This window comes from Ailuropoda melanoleuca, chromosome 2, assembly GCF_002007445.2.
Source record: "Ailuropoda melanoleuca isolate Jingjing chromosome 2, ASM200744v2, whole genome shotgun sequence".
Taxonomy (NCBI): domain Eukaryota; kingdom Metazoa; phylum Chordata; class Mammalia; order Carnivora; family Ursidae; genus Ailuropoda; species Ailuropoda melanoleuca.
In genome coordinates this window covers 190399007-190424488 of record NC_048219.1, presented here as the reverse complement: position 1 = coordinate 190424488, position 25482 = coordinate 190399007, and the positions used below count along the sequence as shown (strand labels likewise).

The window sequence follows — 25482 nt, the reverse complement described above, 5'->3', positions numbered from 1 at the left end:
CTCTCTCTCAGCCACCTTGGGTGTGTCTTTACATGGCTTTCCTTTGCGTGTGTGTGGAGAGAGATTTCTGTTGTGTCTTCTCATAAGGACCCCAGTCTTATTGGGTTAGGGCCCACTCATATGACCTCATTTAACTTCAATTATCTTGTTAGAGGCCCTATCTCCAAATATGGTCATATTCTAAGGTAGTCAGGGTTAGGATTTCAATACATGAATTTAGGGGAAAGAACACAATTTAGTCCATAATAGCTGGTAATGGTATCATTTCATGTATACGATGCCAGTTGTATGACCATCCAGAGAAGGAAAAATGAAAGGAACAAAACACAAATTGATAGTTGCCCAGGACTGGGGGTAGAGGGGTGGGAGGGAACTGACCGCCAGGGGTCCAGAAAGAACTTCCTGGGGTGCAGAAACTCTTCTCTGTTTTGATTGTATTGGTGTCACGAGGCTCTCTACATTGATCAGGACTCATCGAATCTACATTTAAAAGGGGTGAGTTTTATTGTATGTAAATTATGCCTCAATAAACCTGACTTCAAAAGAACTACACCCAAAGTCAAGCCCCTCATTTTGGTCCCACTTGGTCCACATGGTCCCCTAAATTTGATCATTCTTGTTACTTACACTTTTGACAGCAACAGATGTGTTTTCTAAACTTTTTCTGCCAAGACCTCTGCAGCGGGTGACCCATTTAAAGGCACAATGCCCAGAAGAAGGCTCTGTGCCTTTCTGATCCTTACAACTCAGGATAATGATTTAGAATGAATTTCCTGCTTTCCTTCCTCTCATCCTGGCTAATAGTTCATCGCCAGAGTAGGTGAGGATTTAAAAAAAAAAAGAGCACAGCCTATCCCATCTTAGATCTTCAGCTTCCCTGTATTTTCAGAAAGCAATGATTGAATTTTCTAAAGTAGACATGTTGGCTGCTATCCTGACAACAGAGACCACAGAAAACGAACACGCATCCAGACCTCTCTGGCAACAGTTACCCTTGGTGTGGAGATGAGAACTGCTCAGTAAGCCTGGGAACAGCATCTGCCCTAGGGCATTCCTGCTGCAGTTTACCATTCCAGGTCTCCCACACAGCTCAGTGAAATTCAGAAAACGCCCTAGATTTAAGGCTCTTCAACCCTGATGTTCCACCTAGATATGGAAGCAACGGTAAGTCACAGCCCACTGTCTGACGTGTCCTGGGCCAACTGCCAGGGTTGGAGTAAGTGCAAGAAAGAGGTGCTGAGTCAGCCTGCTAATCATAATGAAGCTTTCAAAGACTTTTCCAGAGAATTCTTTCACTTTTTATCTTTTATGCTACCGTATTTTAGTGAGTCTAGGACGCTACAGATTGTAAGGAAGGGGGAAAAAGTTGCAAATTAAACTATGCCACAATTATTTTTTATTTCTTAGGAATTGCACTGTGTACTTATTCAAGAAGATTTTAAACTTATTTAGACAGATTTTTTTTATCCCATATCACCTATGAGCCAATAAAAATATAGATGCAAAGAAATTTAGTTGGTTAGGGTGTTTCTTAAATCTATTCAATCCAATTTTCTTGAATCACATTTCAAATCAAAGTCATCAAATTCCGTGTTTTGCCAGATTGTCTTTCTAGGCCAAGATTAGCAAACGTTTTCTGCAAAGGGCCAGCTAGTAACTAATTTGGACTGTGGGGGCCATGCACCTACTTGACATTGCTGTGATGAGAAACAGCCATCAGTGGTACTTAAATCAACGGGCATGGTCCAAAAAATCTTCATGGACACAGGAATTTGAATATCATGTAATTTTCACGTGTCATGAAATAGTCTTCTTCCTTTATTTTTTCCCAACTATTTAAAAATATAAGAACCATTCTTATTTACAGGTTATGCAGTAGCAGACTGCGGGCCAGATTTGGTCTCTGGGCCATAGTTTGCCAGCCCCTGTTCTATACTGTCGGGAGCACTGGTAATGCAGTCTATCCTTTTGAATCATACACTGTAATCTCCAGGATTGTCCTGAAACAATCCATTTTGCAAATTTGGATGTTGGGGAACATTGGTCAGAATAGACTGGGTTATGATGCAGTAACTCTAAAATCTCAGTGGCTCAGAGGCTGCTGGAAAAAATGGCAGAGTAAGAGGACCCTGGGCTCACCTCGTGTGGTGTGGCCACCAAAGAACACCCACATTGGCATAAATAACCCAGAGTGACCTGAAGACTCACAGAACACTCTCCGCAGCTGGAGGTGGTCAAGAGGCCACAGCAAAGCAGATCCACCCACTCTGAAACGCTCTGGGCAAGATCTCATCATGCAGTGCCACAAGCCTGGCAGTGTGCAAGCAGCCCAGACAAGGGCCGACATCACTCCAAATTGAGTCCTGCTCCAGGAAGAGGGGAAGATAACCACACACCAGTCTGACTGGAACCTCAGCAGTGGGCTGGGGTCAGGCAGCTGGTCTGATTGTAGGCCCCACCCACCAACAAAAGCTTCTTAGGGGACAACACAGGGAAAGTGCCTGCAGGTTGGTGCTACTGCATCTCTAGCGAACACCTGCTCTTACTCAGCTCAAGCCCAGGGCAGCCCCACACTGGCCCACTAACACCACAGGCACCAGACTCTGGCCACAACAGGCAGAGAACCATCACAGGCTGGACAGAAGGCAAACACAGCTCCACCACAACAGTAGGACACCCCTGTAGCAACACACACAGGAGACGCCCGTGAAGCACAATTTTCTGGTGAAAAGAGGACATTGCACTGTGGGGCACTACAGGACTTCATAAAGCCACTACTTTCAAGTGCGGGAGACGTAGCTGACTTTCTAACATGTAGAAACAGACACAGCAATAGACAAAATGAGGAGACAGAGGAATATGTCCCAAATGAAAGAACAGAACAAAATCATAACAAGAGACCTAAATAAAATGAAGATAAGTAATATCTGATAGTGAATCTAAAGTAATGCTCATAAAGACATTCGTTAGAATTGAGAAACGAGTGCAGGGCCTCCATGAGACCCTCCACAAAGACATAGGAGACCTTAAAAAAGAACAAATTAGAGATAATGAACTCACTAAATAAAATTAAAAATAAACCACCTGGAAGAAGTAGCAAACAAGAGGAAGGAGAAGAACAGATCAGCAACCTGGAGGACGGAGTAATGGAAAGCAATCAAGCTGAGCAGATAAGGGGCGGGGTACAGAAAATGAGAATAGACCCAGGGAACTCAGCGACACTGTCAAGCTTAACAGTCACACGATAGGGATCCCAGAAGAAGAGAGAGAAAAGGGAGCAGCAGATTTATTTTAAGAAATAATAGGCGAAAACTTTCTGAATCTGGGGAAGGAAACAGAAACCCAGATCCAGAAGGCACAAAGAGCCCCCAACAAAACCAACCCAAAGAGGTCTACACCAAGACACAAAGTAAACAAGATGGCCAAAAGTAGTGATGAAGAGAGAATTTTAAAAGCAACAAGAGAAAGGAAAGCAGTTACATACAAGAGAAACCCCATAAGGCTATTAGTGGATTTTTTAGTAGAAACTTTGCAGGCTAGAAGAGAGGGGCATGGTATAGACAGTGCTAAAAGGAAAAAATCTGCAGCCAAGAATATTCTATACAGCAAGGCTTTCATTCAGAATAGAAGGAGGGATAGAGTTTCCCAGAAAAACAAAAATTAAAGGAATTCATGACCAGGAGCAAAACCAGCCATGTCCCTCCCACACACAATGCCATTGCCTGTAGGTCCCAAATGCATAGTCTAGCCGCCCTCCTGCCCGAGTCAGCATGCACTAGCTGCCACCTGCTGAATGCCTAGTCAACACACCTTCACCTCAGATCGACAAGGACTCAAACTGACACTCTTCCCCTTAAATTCCAGGCCCTGTGCTCAAGTTTATGCACAAAGTAGGCATAATTATCACAGCAGAATGAAGCCAAATAGTGACATTAATTCAGGGGAATACATAATGGATAAAAGGAGTGTGCTAGACTGAGAACACCAACAAGCACATCAAAGAACAATACATGCAGCATGATTCTGGTTACTTAAAGAAACAAACCCAGGAAAAATAAAACAAGATGAAATCAGAAAGGGAGACAAACCATAAGAGACTCTTAATCATAGGAAACAAACTGAGGGTTGCTGGAGAGGAAGCAAACCGGGGTGGGGGGATGGGGTAACTGGGTGATGGATATCAAGTGACGTAATGAGCACTGGGTCTTATATAAGACTGATGAATCACTGACCTCTACCTTTGAAACTAATAATACACTATATGTTAATTAATTGAATTTAAATTTAAAAAAGAAACCCCCCAAAATAAAATAGATAAAATAAATACAATAAAATCTCAGTGGCTCAAAACAACAAAGGTTTATTTATCACTCATGTAAGGTCCCCTGAAGGTCAGGGCTACTTTCTAGAGCAGCTGTCCCCCCTGCAATGACTCAGGTTTACTCGTTCATATAAACACACGTCCCCTCAATATTGGCAAGGGACAAGAATGTGGGAAGTCACATCTCAGCGCTTAAAGGTTTTCCTCCGGAAATGACATGTTTTGTTTTTCATTGGCAAAACCAATCACATGGCATGGTGGTTTTTAAATATATCTACAAACTCATTGACATTGTCACTTCCAAAAGTTGGAGTCTAATTCCCTTCCCTTGCAAGTGACTAGACTACGTGCTCGATGCTAACACAGGGAATGTTGCAGAGGTTGTGCTGTGTGACTTTTTGAGGCTAGGTGTCGTACTCCGTTCAGGCTGCTGGAACAAGATAGCACAGGCTGGGAAGCTTCTGAACAAGAGAAATTTACTGCTCACAGATCTGGAGGCTGGAAATCTGAAATCAGGGTGCCAGCATGGTTGGGTGAGGGCCCTTTTCTAGATCGCAGTCTTTTTGCTATGCCTTCATATGGCAGAAGTGGTAAGGGTGCTCCCTGGGGTCTCTTTTATAAGGGCTAATCCCGTTCATGAGGGCTCCATGCTCATGACCTAAGCACCTGCCAAGGCCCCACCTCCAAATACCACACATTGGTTATTAGGTTTCAACATAGGAATTTAAGGAGACACAAATGTTCAGTCAATAGTACAAATGATTGAACAATATTTCTGAATTTTAAAAAACATTAATGCAACATAAACTATAGGTATAATGATACCACCAAGCTCAGTCTGAACTTAACTCATTGAGAAACGCCAGACTCAATTGCCCAAGAATGGTTCTGTAACCATACATGTATATAGAGAGAAATATAAATTTCTTTCCACACACACACACACACACACACAGCCTTAGATACTGTGTATATGTCATAGTTAGAAATGTCTACCACTCTTTTCTCTAATTGTAGTTTAAAAACACATAACATTAAATTTACCATCTGAACCATTTTTAAGGGTACAGTTTAATAGCATCAAGTATATTCACATTGCTGTAAAACAGATCTCCAGAACTTTTTCATCTGAAAAAAAAAAAGTTCATTTCAAACTTTATACCTATTAAACAACTCCCATTTTCCCCCTTTTCCCATCCCCAGCTCCCCACCCCCATTAATCACCACTTAACTCTCTGTTTCTGTAAATTGACTACGTTAGATACATCATCTAAGTAGAATCAAAGAGCATTTGTCTTTTTGTGACTGGCTTATTTCACTTAGCACAATGTCCTCAAGGTTCATTCGTGCTGTAGTGTGTGATGGGATTTCCTTCTTTTGAAGGCTGAATGCTATTCCAACGTATGTATAGATGACATTTTGCTTATCATTCATCCATCAACGGGCATTTGGATTGCTCCCACCTCTTGGCTATTGTGAATAGTGCTATGTCCATGGCTATGCAAACATCTTTTCTAGACTCTGCTTTCAAAAGTGTGGGATCCAGTGGAATTGCTGGGTCAGTCCAGTGGCTCCATTTGTAATTTTTGGGGGAAACTTCAATCTGTTTTCTGTTGTGGTTGCACCATTTAACAATCATTAACAGTGTCCAAGGGTTCCGATGTCTCTACACCCTTGCAAACATTTGTTATTTTCTGTGTTTTTTGATAGTAGCCATCCAAATGGGTGTGAGGTGTGATTGCATTGTGGTTTGGATTAGCATTCTGTTTGGTCGTTCATAAATAATAAAAAGTCCATTGGTCTTTTTGAATTCCAAAGAACAATCTCATGTTAGCAAATGTGGTAGGCAGAGTAACACCCACTACTCCCACAAAGATGTCCTAATCCCTGGAATGTGTGGATGTGTTTTGCTACATTTCAAGGCAGAATTAAGGTTTCTAGTCAGCTTCTCCCAAGCCCCCAGGTGGCCTGTGACTCCTGCAGGGTTAGCAGAGGTAGAAGCTGGGAGGAGATATAAGGGGCAAGAGAGACCATCCTTATCAAAGGCAGATACAGGATGATGTTTGCATCTTCTGGGTGGGGCAGTCTCCCAGTGATAATTCTTTCTCTTCAATTGCACTTTGTGGAGTCCTGAATCAAAGTTACCCCTTCTGGGCCCTTGGGCAATCCTTGTCTCTGACCAGGTGCTCCTCATTCCATCTTCATCCTCTGTAGCCAGTGGTACCTTCCATCCTCTTTTTGCTGATAGCCACTCTCCTTTGGCAAGAAGCCTTTAAAGACAGGTCTTTTCCAACAACCCCAGGGTCAGATCATTCTACAATTCCTTGTGGCTCTTAAGAACACTCTGGCATCCTTTCCCCTCTTCCATCAGGGGTAAATGTGTGGTTCTCTCCCCATTGCTTATGTATCTTTGCTTGTTCCAGCCATAGCCCTTGATCTTCTCAAAGAAAAAAATACGCTTAAAATTCATGAATGTGGCTGATTTTACAGTCTTCAACTTCTTCTGAGCAATGGCCTGGATTCTTTCAACATTTTCTTATGATGAGTATTATAAACCACTTTTCTGTTCTTGCTTTTAGGGACTTTGCCCAAGTTCATTCTTCCTTAGCCAATATAGGTTTATATGGTATATCTATGGATAAGCCAGAAATAGTTTCGTGCAGTAATAATATGGTTGCTGTTATGGTAAAATACAATGTTCATAAGAACTTAGGAATCTTGAGATAATTCACATTTTTTCCTTAGGTAACATATTTTCAGAGCTATTTGCAAAGTGTGTATTCTCTGAACATTTCCCCCAAACCTGTACCCTTTCTGACTTCAATATCATTGCACCATTTCTATAGACAAAAGAAATACTTTATAAGAACCATCAACAAATTACAAGTGACTTTAGCCACCACTTCCTCTCTCCCTTCCACATCTTGCCCAAGTTTAAGGTTCTCTAAGGGCACAAAGGATTTACGCATCATAAGAATGATTATTGCTGATGTCATTTATGATATCAACAAACATTCTAAATGCCAATTTAGACAACTTTCCAATCCAATACCAGGATATCAAGACCAAGATGACCTTATAAATATTTAATAATTTGCTCTTTGTAGATCATCTCTTAAGGAAAACACAGGAAGCTAATAACAGTTGTTGACTCTTACATAAGTACTGTGGACCTGGAAAAAGTGGGGAAGGACTTACCTTTTACTAAGTATCATTTTTAACCTTTTGAATTTTATACTGTATATTCCCAATTCAAAAATTGTTTTAATTTTTAAAATAACAATTTGCACTTGAAGGTATAAAACTACCATTCTAACAATATTATAAGTAAAGTTCGCCTTTTTACAAAAGCAAATAGTTTTAAAGGTTTTAAGATTAATATGGTTTCATTTATATGTGGAATCTAAAAAACAAAACAAATCACACCAACAAATAAAACAAATAGACTCTTAAATACAGAGAACGAACTGAGGGTTGCCACAGGGGAAGTTGGTAGGGGGATGAGAGAAAGAGATGAAGGGGATTCAAAGGTACAAACTTTCAGTTATAAAATAAATAAGACACAGAGATGAAAAGTACAGCATAGGGAATATAGTCAATAATATTTTAATATTGTTGTATGGTGACAGATGGTAACTATACTTATTGTGGTGAGCATTGAGTAACGCATAAAATTGTCAAATCAACATATTGTACACCTAAAAATAATGTAACATTGTATGTTAATTATATTTCAATAAAAAAAATATTAACACCCCCTCTCAAAAAAAAAGGAAAAAAAAGAAAAGCTTTAAGGATAAATTGAATTGTGTATTTTAGATCTAGGGCTTATAATTGAGTTAACTTTGGTAGATGTTTTGAGTTTTTATTCCGCTCTTGGCTCTCAGATTAATTTTATATTTTAACAAAAACAAAGAGACAGCTCGGGTTTTGTGGGGAGGGAATTTGTAAAAAGGACGTGTCTTACTGACCAGTGAGTCCATTACATCATTTGTAGAGTGCCGGCCATCTACAGGCAATGTGTTGAGTGCCAGGACACGAAGGTAATCAGCCCTGGCAGTCCCTCCTGCCCTGGAGAGACTTGCATATTGCAGAAGAGAAGGTCATGCTTTGAAATCTCAGAGTTGAGGATGCAGGAAGAGAGAAGACACACTGAACACCCAGAGAAGAGGCAAGAAGGACTTAGAGCCAAAATGGAGTCTAGACATGATGCAAAAGCCACTAGGATCTGAAAACAAGGTGGCGAGGGGCAGGGGGAGCTAAGGAAGGGAGAGCATAATCAAAAAAAATGGGTGAAAAAGAGGCTCTTTTCCACAAGGCAGGTGTCCACACTGAAAGCAAAGTGGAAAACTGAAGACCAAATTTCCTAAGGAATTGGTCCAGCTCTCAAGTGTGATAAAATGATCACCTTCAGGCAAGTCATGTAGACGGAAAATCTGAAAGGGAAGGTCCTGTCCTCCTAAGCTCCTGTAAGGCCTTTCTAAGCCTCAGCTTTTCTCATTTGTAATGATACAATTGTAATAATTTGTAATAATACATACATTATATACCTGTTGTGAGGATTTGTTTTTGTGCATATAAAATGGCTTGCATAGTTTCAGGAGCATAATAGTTGCTCATGTGTTGAGCAACTATTTTGCTTCTGTTGTTGTTATCACCTGTAAATAAACCAAATGTCATAATGGTGGATCCCATGGATTGGCTCTTTCGATCCTCATTTCACCCCCACTTTAGGATAACTTCCTGTTCCTGTGAAACTAGGAACTACATTTCCCAGACTCCTTTGCTCTTAGGGTCTGGATGCCAGATAGGTTCCACCAGGTAGAGGCAATCACTTGAGATTTGGAAGATGGAAGGAAGTGGAGGCCTTCTTCCAGTTCTTTCTTTTGCAAATTTACTACATTAAGAGGGGCCTGAGGTATGGGTGGGGGAGAGGGGGCAATGGTGGGAGTAGCTGCTGGACCACCAGTTCCCAGCTGCATGGGATCTTGACACCAACAAGTGGTGGCTCCTGATTTCCACTCCTCCAGCCCTGCTGGTGTCTGTGTAAGCATCTAAGTCCCATATGAAATCCCATGTGTCTAAAGTACCCAGAGTGATGATTCCTGTTTCTAGAACTGAATCCTGACTTCCTTAGAAATGGATGTTTCACCTAGAGAAATCTCATATGTAAATTCCTATGAAAGACTTTATTTTGTACTACTGCCTCAAAATGGCTTAGATTTAAATCATGAGTTAATTCCCATGTTTCAACCAGTTCAATGTTCTTCTTGAAGCCATTCTCTTTGAGGACTGTTAACATAATACAATTAAAGAGTTCTGGGATCTTGAAAAGTTAACTCCAAGTATCACATTGAAAGAGGCAGAGTATATTTTTGTGATTATAACTCATCCATTGTCTTTCTTTATACTTTATTTGGTTGAGAGGAAAACGGCCTCTGAAATGTTTGCCTCCTAATATCCATTCTTCCTTCCTTTCTTAGTTTCAAGAACCCCAATTTTTAGCTGGGGACAGTACTACCCAGCTAAAATTTATTCCCACTCTCCCTTAAAGCCAGGTATAATCATATGACTAAGTTTTAGCCAGTTAAATATAAGAAAAAGTGTTTTGTGTAATTTCTGAAAAGTGTCTTTAGAAGGAGGGTATAAACCCTCCTTTGCCCTTTCCTCCTTCTTGTTGGCTGGAGTATGAATGTGATGACAGGAGCACTAACAGCCATCTTGGATCGTGAGTAGTATAGTAATCATGGCAGAATAGAAGAGAATGAACCTGTTGCCTACAGAGCTGCTGTATAGGACTGGATTGTTTACCTCCAGACTTATTTTACATCAGAAAAAAAAAACCAATCTCAAACTTTAAGAAATCACTGTTATTTTTTTTCTGTTTTGTTACTACATGTCGCCAAGCCTATGCCTAATTAATATGAGAGGAACAGCCAAACTTCTTCTCTTCATATCAACCAGGGACTGTTTCTCAGTTTTTTAAAATAAGTGCATTCTCAAAAGCTGCCTCATTACTGAAACACAGTAGGACATGCTGCTAAAAATGTTGATCTGGGTTTAGAATTAAAGACATAAAACAGATTTCACAGAGACCAATTCAGTGTACATAGCAGCAAAGCTTGCAAGCCAGATGAATAATTCTGACTTGTTCGGACTGCTTTCAACGTCAAACCAAGGCACCCATTTTAGGTTGAGTAAAAGGCAAGTCCTCAAGCCTAGCTGAGGATCCATTAGAGGAAGAGTTACTGATTCAAAATGGCTGCGTTTCGAGTTAAACTGGCTCTCTGTTGTTCGTCACAGGACCACACCAGAGCCAACAGGCCACCCCACGGTACAATCTGCTCTGCAGCTCTCTATTCCAGAGCCCATAGATCAGAGGGTTAAAACACTGGGCAAATGCAAAGACTCCAAAAAGCACCAAATTTAAAGCAAAGAAAAACACCCCACACATCTTTCCCAAACCTATGAATATCAGGGTTGGTATTACATGTAAACCCATCTGCACTAAATGAATAAGGACTGTTTTCCTTGCTTTGATATTTGATCTATTAAAATGGCCAGCCCGTTTCCCCTCTTGGTAGATCAGAGAGTAACTTGCAAGAATGATGGACAGAAGAAGGAAAAGGAAAACCACGCCAATAGCTCTGGCAGCAGAGCCATTCAAAATCACAGGGCAAAGGGGTTCAGATTTAAAAACAGTACCCTGAGTGGGGTTAGTACCCTCTATGAGAAACAAGCAAACATTCTTGAATATAATGATTGTCCAAGACCCAGCCAGAATCCTATACTTAACTGAATCTACAAAGGACCGAGATTTCAAAGGCCAGCAAATGGCCAGGTAAGTGTTGACAGCCATCAAGGCCAGGGTGAAGAGGATCCCTTCTCCCACACTTAGCTGGACCCCAAATACCACCCAGCACATCAGCACAGGACTGTTGGCCAGCAGAGCCCGCATCCCTTGGAAAACCACCCCCAGGCCGCAGTAGGAGGCGATGCACAGCAGATGGTGGCACAGGAGGATGTAGCGGACCTCTTTCTTCAGCTTCGAATTCTGTGACACTATTGTGATGATGACGACAGTGACAAATGTGGCAAAGAAGAAGGTAACGGTGTACACAGAGGCCTTCACTGTTGCTTCCAGCCTCAGCCAATCTGAGATGTTGCAGTGCTCAGAAGACAAGTTCATGCTCTTTCAAGGCAACTTGGCTCCTGCAGGATTAAAGAACAAGACAGAGTGAGTCTGAAAGACCTGGTGCTTCTGGTGTGGATTTCCAGCTCTGTGATCTTGCATAAACCCCAAGGAATATGTTACACAGTTTTCTGTATAGAGGACAAAACTTCAGACAGCATTGACACGGATCAAAAAACTGGAGAAATCATCTGGGGTCTTCGCTTTATTTCAAGAGAGGGGCACATATTCAAACCCTCCAAAAGGAAAGTTTGAAAGATGTACTCTCAGGAGTCAGCAAATCGCTCCAAATCAGGTCAAGGTTTTATTCTTCGTGCATCCTTTTCCGTCTTTGATTGTGAGAACTTTTTCAATTTGGAGCCACAAAGCACAACATTGTAAAGCTCAGCTGATGAACCACCAAGCGCTTGTCAACACTTAGCGCATGCAAAGGTCTGGGAAAGAAGTTGGGACAAGAACTGCAAGGAAGATGGGGGAAGCCACTGGTGCCGAGTCCTGAATTCATTTGGGTCCATAAGACATGACAGGGATATTAACAAAATGACAGCAGTCATGGGTGACATTTACCCAGTACTTTCTAGGGATCAAAACTGTTTTTAGAACATATTCTTTGCCACCCCTGGGGTATGTTTTATTTTCCACCAAGTGATTTTATTATGCACTTTTCACAAATGGGGAAACAGACTTAAAGAGGCTAAGTAACCCGCTCAGGGCCATATGGTTATTGTGTAGAGGGGCCAGGATGTGAATTTCAGAGTACAACTTCAGAGCCCACTCTTTCAACTACTACAAGGATGTTCATGTCAATTCAAGGTCAAATAAATGCATGCTCTGAGTTCTTCTTTGGTCAATGTCATTGATCCCCCAATGTCAACTGGACTCCATTTATAGAAATACCTTTTCTGTTGTTAAGCTGGAAGACTGCATGTCCAAGAAGGTGTTGGGATCTTAGGATTACTGAGGGACTGTGGCCCCTGAAATGGTAGCAGCCTCATAAGCCCTACTCAAGCATGCACAGCAGTGAATGGCACACCATGCTGCAGCCTGGGGATCCCCCAAATTTCAGGATCACTGTCTCTGAAAGTCTACTGTAGAGATGCCAACCTTTGCTTCCCCAGTATGGCTTTACTCACTTCCTCAATGCCTTTCACACCGCCTCCTAGATCAGAGTTGACTGGAACTAGGGATAGACATCTGACTCATTGAGAATTATTCTGGGCCCTGTGCTGAATCCACCAGTGTCTGCCTCTTAAAAATCTGACTGAAGAATTCTCACAGAGAATGGAGTCCAAGTGTGATGTCATGTGATTGGCCTGTCAGTCACGTTGGCGCAAAGACAAGTAGAAGAAAGTGATGGAGAGAGGTAAGAGAGAAGCAGAGGGAACCACAAAGTCCCTGCAAGGCTCCAAAAGCCCTTGCAACACAGAGAGAGAACAGCCCGGACTCCTGAATTTCTGATTCTGCTGAGATGCTCTGTATGTTCTGTCCTCGGGTTCTAAAATTATAACACACCCCTCTATTACTGGAGCTAGCTTAATGGGTTTCCTTCTGTTCCTTTATGTCGGCCCCTAGCGTTGAAAGTATGTGAAGTGGACCCTGAAGAGGCACAGAATATTCTAGGAATTCCCTAAAGAGTGTGTCGTCGTGGAGACCGCTACCGCAACTTGCTGAGAATCCGAGATGCCACAGCTCCTTATGAAATCCCTTGCCCAAGGCATCTGTTCTCCCCTGAATATTGTGTTGTCACCTTTTGTGCAGAATTTCTCCTGTTCAGAAGGATTCTTGTGTCATTGTCGTGCAGTCAAACTCCAGGCACTTATTTCTGTACTCTCCAGACCCCAGAGAGGAATAGAAATGGGAATAGTCCTTGTCATTGTCAAACTCATCATCACATTTTCTTTTAGCTGCAGATTTTTTGGTCAAAATCTTACACCAGAACTCTTCAATAATCAACAGAAAAATGCATTATCTGCCCACATGAAATGTCTCCTCATCCCTCGTTCCCAGAGCACACTCCTGTAACTGTCCTCAAGTTACCCAATATAGACAGCGAGGGCCCCAGGGAAGATGGTGAGCAGACCCTGGCAAATTAGAACTCTGCCCAGCCCGGGGAGTCACAAGATCTCGGCTTTAAGCCTAGCCCTGCCGCCAGGGAGGAGTGTGACTGTGGGTACTAAAGTCACTTTGCTTCTCTGGTCTTTGGTTCCTGCTGTCACAGCCATGCAGGATTGCAAACTCCACATCTTTTCTATCTACAAAGCCATCCTCACTCACATCCTCAAGAGCTAAATTTTAACTTGGGCTAGAAATATCTGGACTTTTTCCTTATTTTTGAGACAAGATTGGCCCTGCCCTTGATCTGGAATGTCCTCATCTTATTCCCCATGGCTGAGCCTTAAATAGAACTGCCAGCTCTCTAGGACAGGGCCTGCCTTGTCCTGCCAGGCCCCCTCCCAGGACCTAAAACCCAGCCTCTGAGCCCCAGAATTAGGGGGTCACTGCTGGCAGTCTCCACAATGGTGACGGCCTCCCCGTCTGCCTGGGCCTCCCAATAATGCCCACTCCCAAGCTCCCTGGTGCTGGGTTTGACCTAGCTGATGGGCGATGCTCCCCCATTATTCAGTCTTGCTTCCCATCTCCCATTCTTCCCAGAATCCCAGTCATGCTTGTAGCTTCCCTGCTGGATTCCTCATTTCTGCTCAGCTGGGCTTCCCAACACCTGCATGCCTCCCACCCCCCACCAGCCCCTACACTCCTGTCTGGTTCTTTTAGGGCACATCCCCAGCAACAATGAGCGGGGCTTGGCCTCACTGTGTTCTAAGACTTGAAACTCTACACAGAGTGAGTGACTCTCATTGTGCTTCCTTTGAAAAAAAATTTTACAAGCTTCTTTTCTGCCCCCAAATTACTATACCTACAGCTGTCATAAACCCCTCTCCCTCCAGATCTAATATGGTTTCAGGAAACTGTTTATTGTTGAGACCAGGCAAAAACTAGTTTCTGCAGCTTTCTAATATGTTTGACCCACTGATCGATGCAACACATTGTCGAGACGTTCTTCTCCACCAATCCTCACTACACGTTGAAACATACCATGCATATCCGAAACGGTGAGGTTACCTGACGGTAAAACACAAGTGCTGACACTCAGAAGCCTCTTGCCCAGTGGAAGAAGCAGAATACGATATAACTAGGTAATAATAACCACAAACATTGTGTGTAGTTTTACTTATCTGACAAACGAGTAAGAAAGTTGGGTGTCTCTGGCAGGGTTGGGGGGAGCGTTCAGAATAGAAAGGGCCGCAGAGTCAGTGGGAGAAAGCTTCTTGGAAGAGCTGAGACTCAAATCCAGCTTTCAAGTTTGCAAACGAGAGCAAAGTGGGTTAAAGGTGAGGTGGGTAGAGACGAGGAGAGGTGGAAATTGCAGGCAACAGAAAATGGAAGAGCCCAGGTGGGGTAAAACCTGGGAGGTTCAGGGGGCAATGGGCAGATCCAGTTCGGTGGACTGAGGGCTTATTCAGAGGACCAAGGGCAGACAAAGTCCAGGACCAGATTTCAAGGGCCTTGATTCCATTCCAAGGATTAAAATTCACTTCGCAAGCCATAAGGAGCCTTGCATGATTAAAATGAGGTGCAGCGCATACCACAGTTTACGAGGCCACATGAGATGCCCACCTGACCTGCACAGTGGTGTCTGATAGGAGCTCTGCAGAGCAGGCAGCCTGGCAGGGGACAAAGGCACACAGCGAAGACACTACTATCATAGCAAGTGGCTTAGAATTCTTCTTGCAGACGTAAAGTCTCCGGGAGGGTTGCAAATCTGCAAAATCAATGAGGGCAAGTTTTATCGCCTTTAATTTATTTATGAGAACTCAGAAAGATGAGTAATTTATTCAGGATCACGAAGCCAGACAGAATCTCCTAGTCTTCAAATTCATATTCCTTCTCAGAGGTATATTTGCTTATCAAGAACTCATGGCAACGAAAGCCATGTAAGAAGTCCCCTTCTATACATATTACTCCCACTTACGGTTCATTCCTAGAGCCTTTTTCTTTGGAAATTCTAAAATGGAAATACCTGTTTGCCTCCAGCCCAAAATGTTCCTTTGGCTTCAGCTCTGAAATAAAACCCTGGAGCTAAGAATCATATTTGTTCCACAACAGCCCTGATGAAATCAGAACCAGCCGCTGCCACTCCCTACGAAAACCCTGCTGGAAGCAGCTGCTTGGGCAGGGCGGGATGGGTGCCTAACAAAATCCGTGAAGCAAGGGGTCTCATCCTTCGTAAGAGCCCACCTTAGGGCAAACCCCTGAGGGCAACATACTACCCTTGATGGGAAACTGAATATACAAACACATTTGGCCAACCCACACAGAAAAATTAAACTCTGATCCTCAACCTGCAGCAACCTGCCAGGAAACCGAGCCCTCATCCACCGTAACCGGCGTCTCCTGTGACCGCCCAGGCAGCCAGATGACCACCTCTGCAACAACTGGCCCCAAGAGCCAGGACTTGATTAATGATTGGCAGCTTTTCTAATTTTTGTCCCTCCTTCCAACTTAGGACCAACCAGAGAGAGCCAAATGTGTCCCCCACCCAGTCACATAGACACCCCACTTCGAGTTAGCCTGCCTCCAGCTTCCCCAGGCCCCCGGCTGCTATCAGGGCACGCCTGAAGCCTCCCCGTTTCCACCCTAAGCTCTCCCCTCCTCTGCCTGCCTCCGGGGCTCTGCTGAGGCACACGGGACGGCGGCTGACTCCCCTGCTCCAGCAAACTCTGAACAGGTGGCCTTGGTTTTGCTCATCTGGAGATGATGGTCTTTGCTCACCATCACGTCGGTATGAAAAGATGGGGGGCCCCGCAAGACACGTGCACTTGGAGCCATTTCTCCAGGGAGCTAATGAATGACTGGCAGCACATTCTTCCTCCCCGGCTTGCGCCCCGATCCTAGTCAGCAGCAAGGTCGAGGGAGACAGATTCCTCTCCCAGAGGAGCACTGCCTATCTTGTCCTCACCACGAGCCCTGGGTCACCAAGCTGGGGGATCTCCCCCTTCTCTCATGTCTGTGGGCAACCCTTCCTGAACAGACACTCCACTTCCGAAGAAAACCAACGGAGCATTGGATATGTGCTAATGTGAGGGAAGGGTCTGGAAGGGAGATAGGAAGAGGGTAATGACACGGACAAAACGTGACAGTAGATAATTTGTGCTGATGGCTCACTCTGAGATGGCTCTGGAGGGAGCCAACTTCTTCAATCAGTGCACCAAGTTTCGCATTTCTCCGAAAGAACACTGAGAGCTAGAGGTAGGCTGGAACTCATTCAGAGTTAGTTAGCTGGTGACAGTGATACTGGAGCTTGGACCAGGCCATCCACCTGCAGGGTGCAGTCTCTAAACCCCAGGGCCAGGGGCCCCACATCAGAAAAGGGCAATACCTAAAGATTGTGACGGGCTCCCCACACTTCCTCCCGGTGTTGCTGGTTAATGGTGAAGTCTGGCTTCCAACCCAATTCTTCTGATTTCTGAAATGACATTTGGTTATTGTTTGTTGAGTCTTTTCCTAACAGGACCATACTGGTGCAGGTGAATTGAACTCTTTAAAAAAAAAAAAAAAGGCTTAGCAGGTGTTATGGTCTGAATTGTGTCCTCTCCAAAATTCATATGGCAAAGCCCTAATCCCCAGAACTTCAGAATGTGACAGTATTTGGAAACAAAGTCTTTAAGAAGGTAATGACGTTAGAATGAGGCCATTAGGATGGGCTGTAATTTCATCTACCTGGTGACCTTGCGTCCTTGTAAGAAAAGGAGATTCAGACACACACAGACCCTAGAGATGCGTGTGCACAGAGAAAAGACCATGTCAAGAGGCAACAAGGGGGTGATTGTCTACCAGCCAAGGAGAGACCTCAGAGAAAACCAACCCTGCCGGCCCCTCGATCTTGGACTCCCAGCCTGCAGAACTGTGAGGAAATACATTTCTGTGCTTTAAGCCACCCTGTCCGTGGTATTTTGTTTCGGCAGCCCAAGCAGACTGACCCAGCAGGGAAAGCAGCTCCCAGCTCCCGCCTTAGCTCCAGGTAGCTGAGAAGAGCTTCCCGCGGGTCCATCCAGACTTCCCCAGAACCTCCACCTGGGAATTTCTGAAGGAGGAAAGATCTCTGAGAGGGAGGAGGGCCTTTCCTTCTCAGGTGCTCACGGTCTGTCGGCCAGGCTCAGGGCCAGTGTCTGACTTACCACCGGTGGAAAGGACCATCAGCTGAAAACAAACCTCAGAAATGATTTCAAATGCTCTGTGGCTGCCGGCAGAAGGCCAAAGAGAAGAAGTGGATACTTCCAGAATAGCTCTTAAAACCCTCCCCAAATGATCAGACCTTCTCCTCTCCCACAATAAACATGCCCTCCTCTCTTTAAACATGTCCTCCCCTCTGCTGTAACTGGGGCCTTACTTCTTTGGTATTTTAAAAATCACTGCAGTCTGGGAAGCTCTGGTGATGTCCTCCGTTATTCTCCTCAAAGCGGGCAGGAAGGAAGGGAGGAAACCGGTGTCTGCTGAGCGCCCGTCACAGGACAACAAGAACAAGAGCTTAGTAAATATTAGCTGTGATTGCTGATCATCTGAGAGCAGCTCGCAGAGGCGACGTGGGAACTGGATGAAATCACAAAGCCTCTGTTGGTGTATCCTGTGATTTCTGGAGACAGAAAAATCGCACATTTTTCTGAGTGCTTTTTCAGGCAGTTAACTTTTTGAGTTTGAACTTGCCTTTTTATTTAGAACGGGAAGTTCTCCAGCTTCCTTCCCCAATTTTGTTCTGACCAGAATTTTGATCTAAGATATTCTTCTCAGTATTCATAGGACTCATTAATCCAGAGACCTGCCACCTGCTTTACTAGAACCGTGGCCTTTCCTGAACTACTTAATGTGTGGAAACACGTCTTAAAAAACAATGCGCTCGCGCACGTTTACTTGAGATTTTGAAACACCAGGCTGCCCATGAACAAGGGTAGAGTGAAACAAATCCCCAAACCTGGAATATAAATAAATATTCAAAGAGGAAGTGTTGAAAAGAAGGTAGTTTATAAGAACAGTGACAAAGCTCTTTCCATTTTACAATCTAAATAATAGTGTGTGTGATCTAACATTACCGTAACAACGATAACAAAAAGGACACAATGTAATGACACATTTCACTGTCCTAGATATATCTGCAGTTAGAAATAGACAAAGGAGCCATTCCAGGATTTCAGAAAAAGATTGTACAATAATACTAACTATAATAGTATCATGTAACAAACATTTTCCATGAATCTTCATATAAACTTAACTAATGGATTTATATGAAATTACAGTGCACTGGCTAAAATAAGAGTCATTCGATTCTGCTTGGATGGAGCTCTCTGCATTGGCATGGACTAACTAAGAACAAAAGTAGCCGTCTCGATGTACAGACATGTTTTCACTCTGTTGGTGAATTTCAGCTACAGGGATCATCCAATTTTTGAAATTTCATATTTCACCACTTCACTTTTGCAAAAGACCTATATTGGTTCCTGTTTTCACTAGCTGAAAAAAATAAAGAGGATTTTTGTTTTTACAAAAAAGGCAAAAAAGCCACAATAGCGTTTCACAGTTGTTCCGCAGGAAGCCATTATAGAGGCAGCACACACCCTCAGCAGCGAGAGCACGCCCCCCCCCTTCCCCAGGACCGCGCTCAGCATCCAGCTGCAGGCTGCCAGAGTTTTTACTACGTCTGTGAGCTTCACTTCAAATTATTTTGTGCATCCATTAGCAGGATATGTCCTATGGTATCAGAAAAGTCTATGGGAGGTGATTTTTTGGGTCTGGGAATATTCACAAATTTCTCCATATAAATTAATGGTAATTGCTTCTTTGCTTTATGCCATTTTGTCTTACAAAATATTTCATGGGCGGAGGGGTGCCTAGGTGGTTCAGTTGGTTAAGCAGCCGACTTGATTTTGGCCCAAGTCATGATCTCAGGGCCATGAGATCCAGCCCCTCATTGGGATCCATGCTCAGTACAGGGTCTGCATGAGATTCTCTCTCTTCCTCTCCCTCTGCTCCTCCCCCTGCTCACTCTCTCTCTCTCTCTTATAAATAAATAATATCTTTAAAAAAAAAAAGTGGGACTTCTGGGTAGCTCAATCGGTTAAGTGTCTGCCTTTGGCTCAGGTCATGATCCCAGGGTCCTGAGATCGAGACATGCATTGGGCTCCTTGCTCAGCGGGGACCCTGCTTCTCCCTCTGCCTGCCGCTCCCCACTGCTTGTGCACACTCTGTGTCTCTCTGACAAATAAACAACCAACAAAAAAAAAGCTTCCATGGGAACACTGTACTTTCAGATAGCAGGATAAGCCTGCATATGTGTGCCTACCAGCGTGGATCTAAGAGGTGGTGATACCTCAGTAACCAAAACACACCAAGTCTCTGAAGTCATGGAGCTGACATGGTCCTGAGCCCCTGACACTAGCCTAGCAGTCAGTAAACAGATGGTATTTTTCTCCTGTCCTCCCTATCTTGCCAGACACCGAAGGTCAATATGATATCTGCAAACCACGAAAAGCAAATAGCAATCTGTATGTTGCTAAGCATGTGATTCATTGCCAATACTATTTCCCAGAATCTGAGAGGATTCTGTCTTTGTTCACTTGGTTTTGCATTTACTTTTGAAATATGCTGAAGCTATTTCATTTTTTAAAAATATTTATTTATTTATTTATTTGTCAGAGAGAGAATGAGAGAGAGCCATTCAGGCCTCCCTGAAACTATTTGAATGTTACATTATTGAAATTATTGAGCTTTTCAAAAATTAATTTCCCTGTGTATCACTTTAACATTATTAAAGCTTATAAATCAGCAATGGCTCCCAAGATAGTGTATTGTGTATTTTGCTGCTAGGAAATCCTCTATACCATAGTCATTGGCTTTCTTTCTGCACAGTTAAAATAGCTGGCCCATCCCAAGCAATGACACACACCCTTTCTGCCTCAGCAGACCACACCTGGCTTTAGACATCAACCAAATGTTTTATCAGTACATTCTTGGCAAGCTCCTTAGCTTTCTCTCTCTGACTCAGCATTGGGGATTATTGTAAACGTTCTGTCAGGTTTAATTCTATTTCCCCCAATTAAGGTACAATGTAATTATAGCTATTCTTACAAACCCTTTTTGCAGGCTGTGATTTGTTTCACTGATGAAAAAGAATCCCCTTAGTTTTGAAATCCACATATAATATGCATTGCTTGTCAAGTACTCATATCTGTAGCAGGTATCTTTGAGTAATATATATTATACTTGATTATATACGTCACGCAAAGTCAATTCTCTTTACCTGAAAACTATGATTTATAATTGAAAGTAAAACCCATAGAATGCCTTAACTTTTGCCTTCTCTGTAAATTTTTACTTAGCACACAGTTGATTATTAACTTGAACTTTTACTTAACTATTATACAATTGATTCATCTCAGTTTTCAGAATCCTGTATATTTACAAAGTTTCTTTGGCAGGGATATAAGTCCTCTGACCACAGCAGAGTCTATTGCCATTTGGATAGACTTGTATTTTTCCATAGCAAAGTCCACTTACACCAAGTTATTAAAGTTCTTGGTTATTTTCATTAGCATTTATATTTGTCTTTTAGAAAGGACATAGAATTTTGAATCATATTTATAGAGCTAATGGGTATTTTAATATTTCTCCTTGTGATAGTCTTAAAGTATGACCATTATATTTATCTGTTTATTTAATAGACTTATTCCCAAATAAGAAGCATATTATCGTTCTTAATGTTATTTGGCAAACATTATTTGTAACTATATTTTGTATTTTTCAATAGAAATTACATTGTAAGTATCGGTGACAAAAAGTATTAATGTTGAAAACCTCAGCTGTGTTATCATTCAGCCACTTTTGAATGATCAAAAAAAATATGATCAGAATTTTAAAATTCATGCCCATATCCCATTTTCTCCATTCATACATTCGCTCATTCATTCATTGTGCCAGGCACTGTGCTAAATGCTGAGCCTGCAGAGATTAATTAGATATGGTCTCTGTCCTTAAGAAACTTACTTCTTTGGACGGAGGAAGATGGTAGAGGAGTAGCGGACCCTAGGTTTGCCTGGTCCCTGGAGCTATCAATCATTCTGAACATGTGTGAACTCAAGGGAGGTCTAAGAAAAGAATTGCTACAATTCTACAAATAGAAAAGCAACCACTTTTTGCAAGTCTTTTTTAATTTTCATTTTTATAATTACATTCTAGCTTTTCATTGTATTTCATTCCATATATATCTATATCTATATCTATCTATATATATATATAATTTAATTCCATATATATTTTTTTTTCCTTCTTTACGATTTTGGGAGCTAGTTTCTTCTAACAACTCGACCAAAATGCACCCAGGATCTAGTGCATTGCTCTACTCTGTTCACCTGTCTGATTATATTCAATCTCTCTCTCTCTCTCTCTCTTTTTTTCTGTTTCTGGGCTCTTCTGATTTGTTTAGTGTTTATTTCTCTGGGGTCGTTGTTGCTGTTTTAGTATTTTGTTCTCTTGTTCATTTATTCTTCTCTGGACAGAATGACAAGATGGAAAAACTCACCCCCCAAAAAGAGAACAAGAGGCAGTACTGACTGCCAGGGACCTAATCAGTGTGGATATAAGTAAGATGTTGGAACTAGAGTTCAGAATAATGATTATAAAGATGCTAGCTGGGCTTGAAAAAAAGCATAGAAGACACTAGAGAATCCCTTTCTGGAGAAATGTAAAAAACTAAAATCTAGTCAAGTTGAAATCAAAAAAGACTATTAATAAAATGCAATAAAAACATAGGCTCTGACTCCTTGGATAAATGAGGCAGAAGAGAGAATTAATGATATAGAAGACAAAATGATGGAGAATAAAGAAGCTGAGAAAAAAATAAACAACTACTGGATCACGAGAGGAGAATTCAAGAGGTAAGTAATACTATAAAGCAAAGCAATATTAGAATAATTGGGGTCCCAGAAGAAGAGGAAGGGGGCGGGGCAGAAAGTATATTGGAGCAAATTATAGCAGAGAATTTACGTAATCTGGGGAAGGAAACAGGCACTCAATCCCAGGAGGCACAGAGAACCCACCCTCAAAAGCAATAAAAATAAGTCAACACCTCGACATATAATAGTAAAGCTTGCAAATCTCAGAGACAAAGAGAAAATCCTAAAAGCAGATCAGGACAAGAGGTTCTTAACCTACAAGGGTAGAAACATAAGACTGGCAGCAGACCTATCCATGGAGACCTGGCAGACCAGAAAGGACTGGCATTATATATTCAGGGTGCTAAATGAGAAAAATATGCAGCCAAGGATAGTTTATCCAGCAAGGCAGTCATTCAGAATGGAAGAAGAGATAAAGAGCTTTCAGGACCAACAGAACCTAAAAGAATTTGTGATCACTAAGCCAGCCCTGCAAGAAATATTAAAATGTTAGACAAAGGTGAATTTTTTTCTCCTTTTCCCAAGAAGAGGATCTGGGGAAGTTTTTCTTTTTCTCGCATGAAAAACCAGGGTGGGAGATTGAGGGACAATGGTTGATGTACACATCCCAGTGGTATGTACCCCACAAATGTATATCTGTGCCACTCAGATCTTGTGAGACTTGCTCCAATATTCAGAGAAACTTCCAATAAAATTATAAATTTCCTACCTTCCTTTTCACCATCTTTTGGCCACTTAAACTATCTGCACCCGAGGGGGCATGTTCCCACAAAGTCCACCAAAGAATCAGGCTTACATCATGGTTATTGCCATGGTTGTTGCCAATGTTACCTAATCTGAGCATCTCCCTTGTTTCAGACTTTCAGCCTGCCCTGACCTTAAATGTGTGGTTGTCACTTGGTCTATGTCTTGACTTCCTAAATGTCTGGTCTCAAACACTGAATATTGTTTCTGGATGATCCACGACTGGGACCACATAAAGACATTTGCTCTTTCAGAGTTGTCAGAGTGGTATCATGCAACTCCCTATCTGGACCCCAAGGAAATGTGACCTGGTCAGAAGGCAAGTGTTCTTACTGGAGGAAGTGCAGTGTCCAGACGGAGGACCGTTAGTGATAAAAGGGATAAACCAAAAGTGAGTGGGGACCAGTCAGAGGACTTCAGTTTGTGTGACCAGAGCAGTAAGAATCCATATAACCAAAAGGGATGTGCTATCTCTAGGTGGTTCTCCCAGAAATAATGCATCATATTTTAACACTTGGAGCTGGTTTGCTGGTGAGATTAAGATGCCTCTTTGTACAACATCAGGAGGTGATGAATTTGATCCTGGAAATGCAATCTATGGAAACCATTCAGTGTACTCACAGGTTCAACAGAAAGGGACTGAAATAACAGCCGAAAATAGAAGGTTGCTTGTTCCCTTGGAGGCAATGAAAAGCAAAGAGTAAGAAGTTAATAATGTATCACCACTGAAGAAGCAAAGAGGCCTCGATTAATGTAATATCCTGTTCTACTTAATAAGCATATCTCACAGGCTGAGAGATACTCACGAGATTGCCACAGTATTATTATTTTATTCTGCTACATGCTAGAGTATTGTGAAGTGTCTATAGGTAGTTAAGTGGAAAAGTAAGGCAGAATCCCTGCATTTGTGGCTCAAAATCTTTTAGGGAAGATAGATGTGTAAGCAAATAGCTTCAATTCTATGATTTAAGTGTTTTGATTCAAAGTACCATGGAAATCAGAGGAGGGAGTCTAATTTTCCTAGAAGAGTCAGGGAAAACTTCTCATGGGACAGTGACTCTAAAAAGTAAGAAACATTCATCCAGCTGTCCAGCCTCCTGGTCATCCATTTATTAGGTATGTGTTGAGTACCTCTGACTGTTCTAGACGCTGTGGATACCCCACTGAACAAGACAACCAAGTCCTTCCTTGAGTGAAGTTGACATTCTGGTGTGGGGGGGCAGATGACACTACCAGGAGAAACACAGAATGGCTCCTTAAGACCATCTCATATCCACCTTTGGGCCTCATTTTTTCTCCCACAAGTATTTTCCTACTGAGACCAGAGTGCCTTGACCACTTAAACTGGAGCATTTCCATCCTTTTGGTTAAATATAGTTCTCATCATGAAACCAAAATGCCAATTGATTGTTTACCATCACAGTGGGATAATTCCAGAAAGGCATGACCGGATAAACTCAGGTTTCTGAAAATGCAGAGCTGAGAATCAATTGCAAGCAGAAATAAAAGTGAGAAACAGGGTGCCCAGCCTGACATGAGAACTCCTTACCTTACATTACCAGTGGAGGTCTTTCCTGCCAGTGGAAAAATGGGTTCTCTTTTCCAGGAAAAAAGTATGTGGAAGAGCAGCAGGCGTTTCTCCAAGAATCCTAGAAAGAACTCCCAATATCCAGCATCTAACAGAAGTGAATCAAGCAAAGTGTCTCACTTCACGTTCTCCCAGGCCCCTAAGTCTTCAGACCTAGGGCCCCTTCTGTGCCGGCTGTAACCAGTGTCACCCTGTGATTCCCAGTGTAGAAAGCTGCACGACCTCAGAGAAAACGGGGATTTTTTGTGGTAGCCACTTCCTGAAAGAACACTCAGCCCCGTCTGTCCAAGAAGGAAGAGGAGGAACCCAGGGCCAGTGCCTCCCCTTTTGCACCCCTTCTGGGGTTGGGACCCACTTCATGGTGTTTAAAGGTGACAAGAGAAAAACGTTTCTAGAAAAAGCTAAAAAGTTTCCCCACCTCGGCATGAGGGAAAGGTTCAAGCGGAACCAGCAGTTTTAAGCCAGAAGAGCCTTCAAAAAGCTCATGTTGCATCTATAGAAATGACCACAATTTCATAACAGAGGCAAGAGAAAGGCATTTAGAAGCTTCTGCAAGGCACAGTTGGTGCCATTCTGAAAACTCATATTTCCTGTTTGCCAACATGTCTGCTTTAAGTCTCTCAAGCTGCTAATTACA

The 25482-nt window shown here is 42.6% G+C and overlaps 1 protein-coding gene across 7 annotated transcripts; it reads right to left on the bottom strand.

The window, feature by feature from the left end:
• Positions 1–7993: 7993 nt before the first annotated feature.
• On the bottom strand, positions 7994–25261 carry LOC100464567. 7 transcript variants are annotated; one of them, XM_034655334.1, is made up of 4 exons: positions 24807–25261; positions 16951–17037; positions 15189–15333; positions 7994–11533 (listed from the first exon to the last, which is right to left on the bottom strand). In XM_034655334.1, exon 4 carries the CDS (start codon positions 11508–11510, stop codon positions 10596–10598), a length of 915 nt encoding a protein of 304 aa, XP_034511225.1. In that variant the 5' UTR covers positions 11511–11533; positions 15189–15333; positions 16951–17037; positions 24807–25261; the 3' UTR covers positions 7994–10595. The 7 variants fall into 7 exon arrangements, with proteins under 7 accessions (XP_034511225.1, XP_034511226.1, XP_034511228.1 ...); XM_034655335.1 differs by having other exon boundaries at positions 15194–15333; XM_034655337.1 differs by lacking the exon at positions 24807–25261 and adding an exon at positions 17962–18261.
• Between the last annotated feature and the right edge of the window lie 221 nt (positions 25262–25482).

Coding starts and splice junctions, on each gene's coding strand:
- LOC100464567 (XM_034655334.1), bottom strand. CDS start 11,510: ATGAACTTGTCTTCTGAGCACTGCAACATCTCAGATTGGCTGAGGCTG.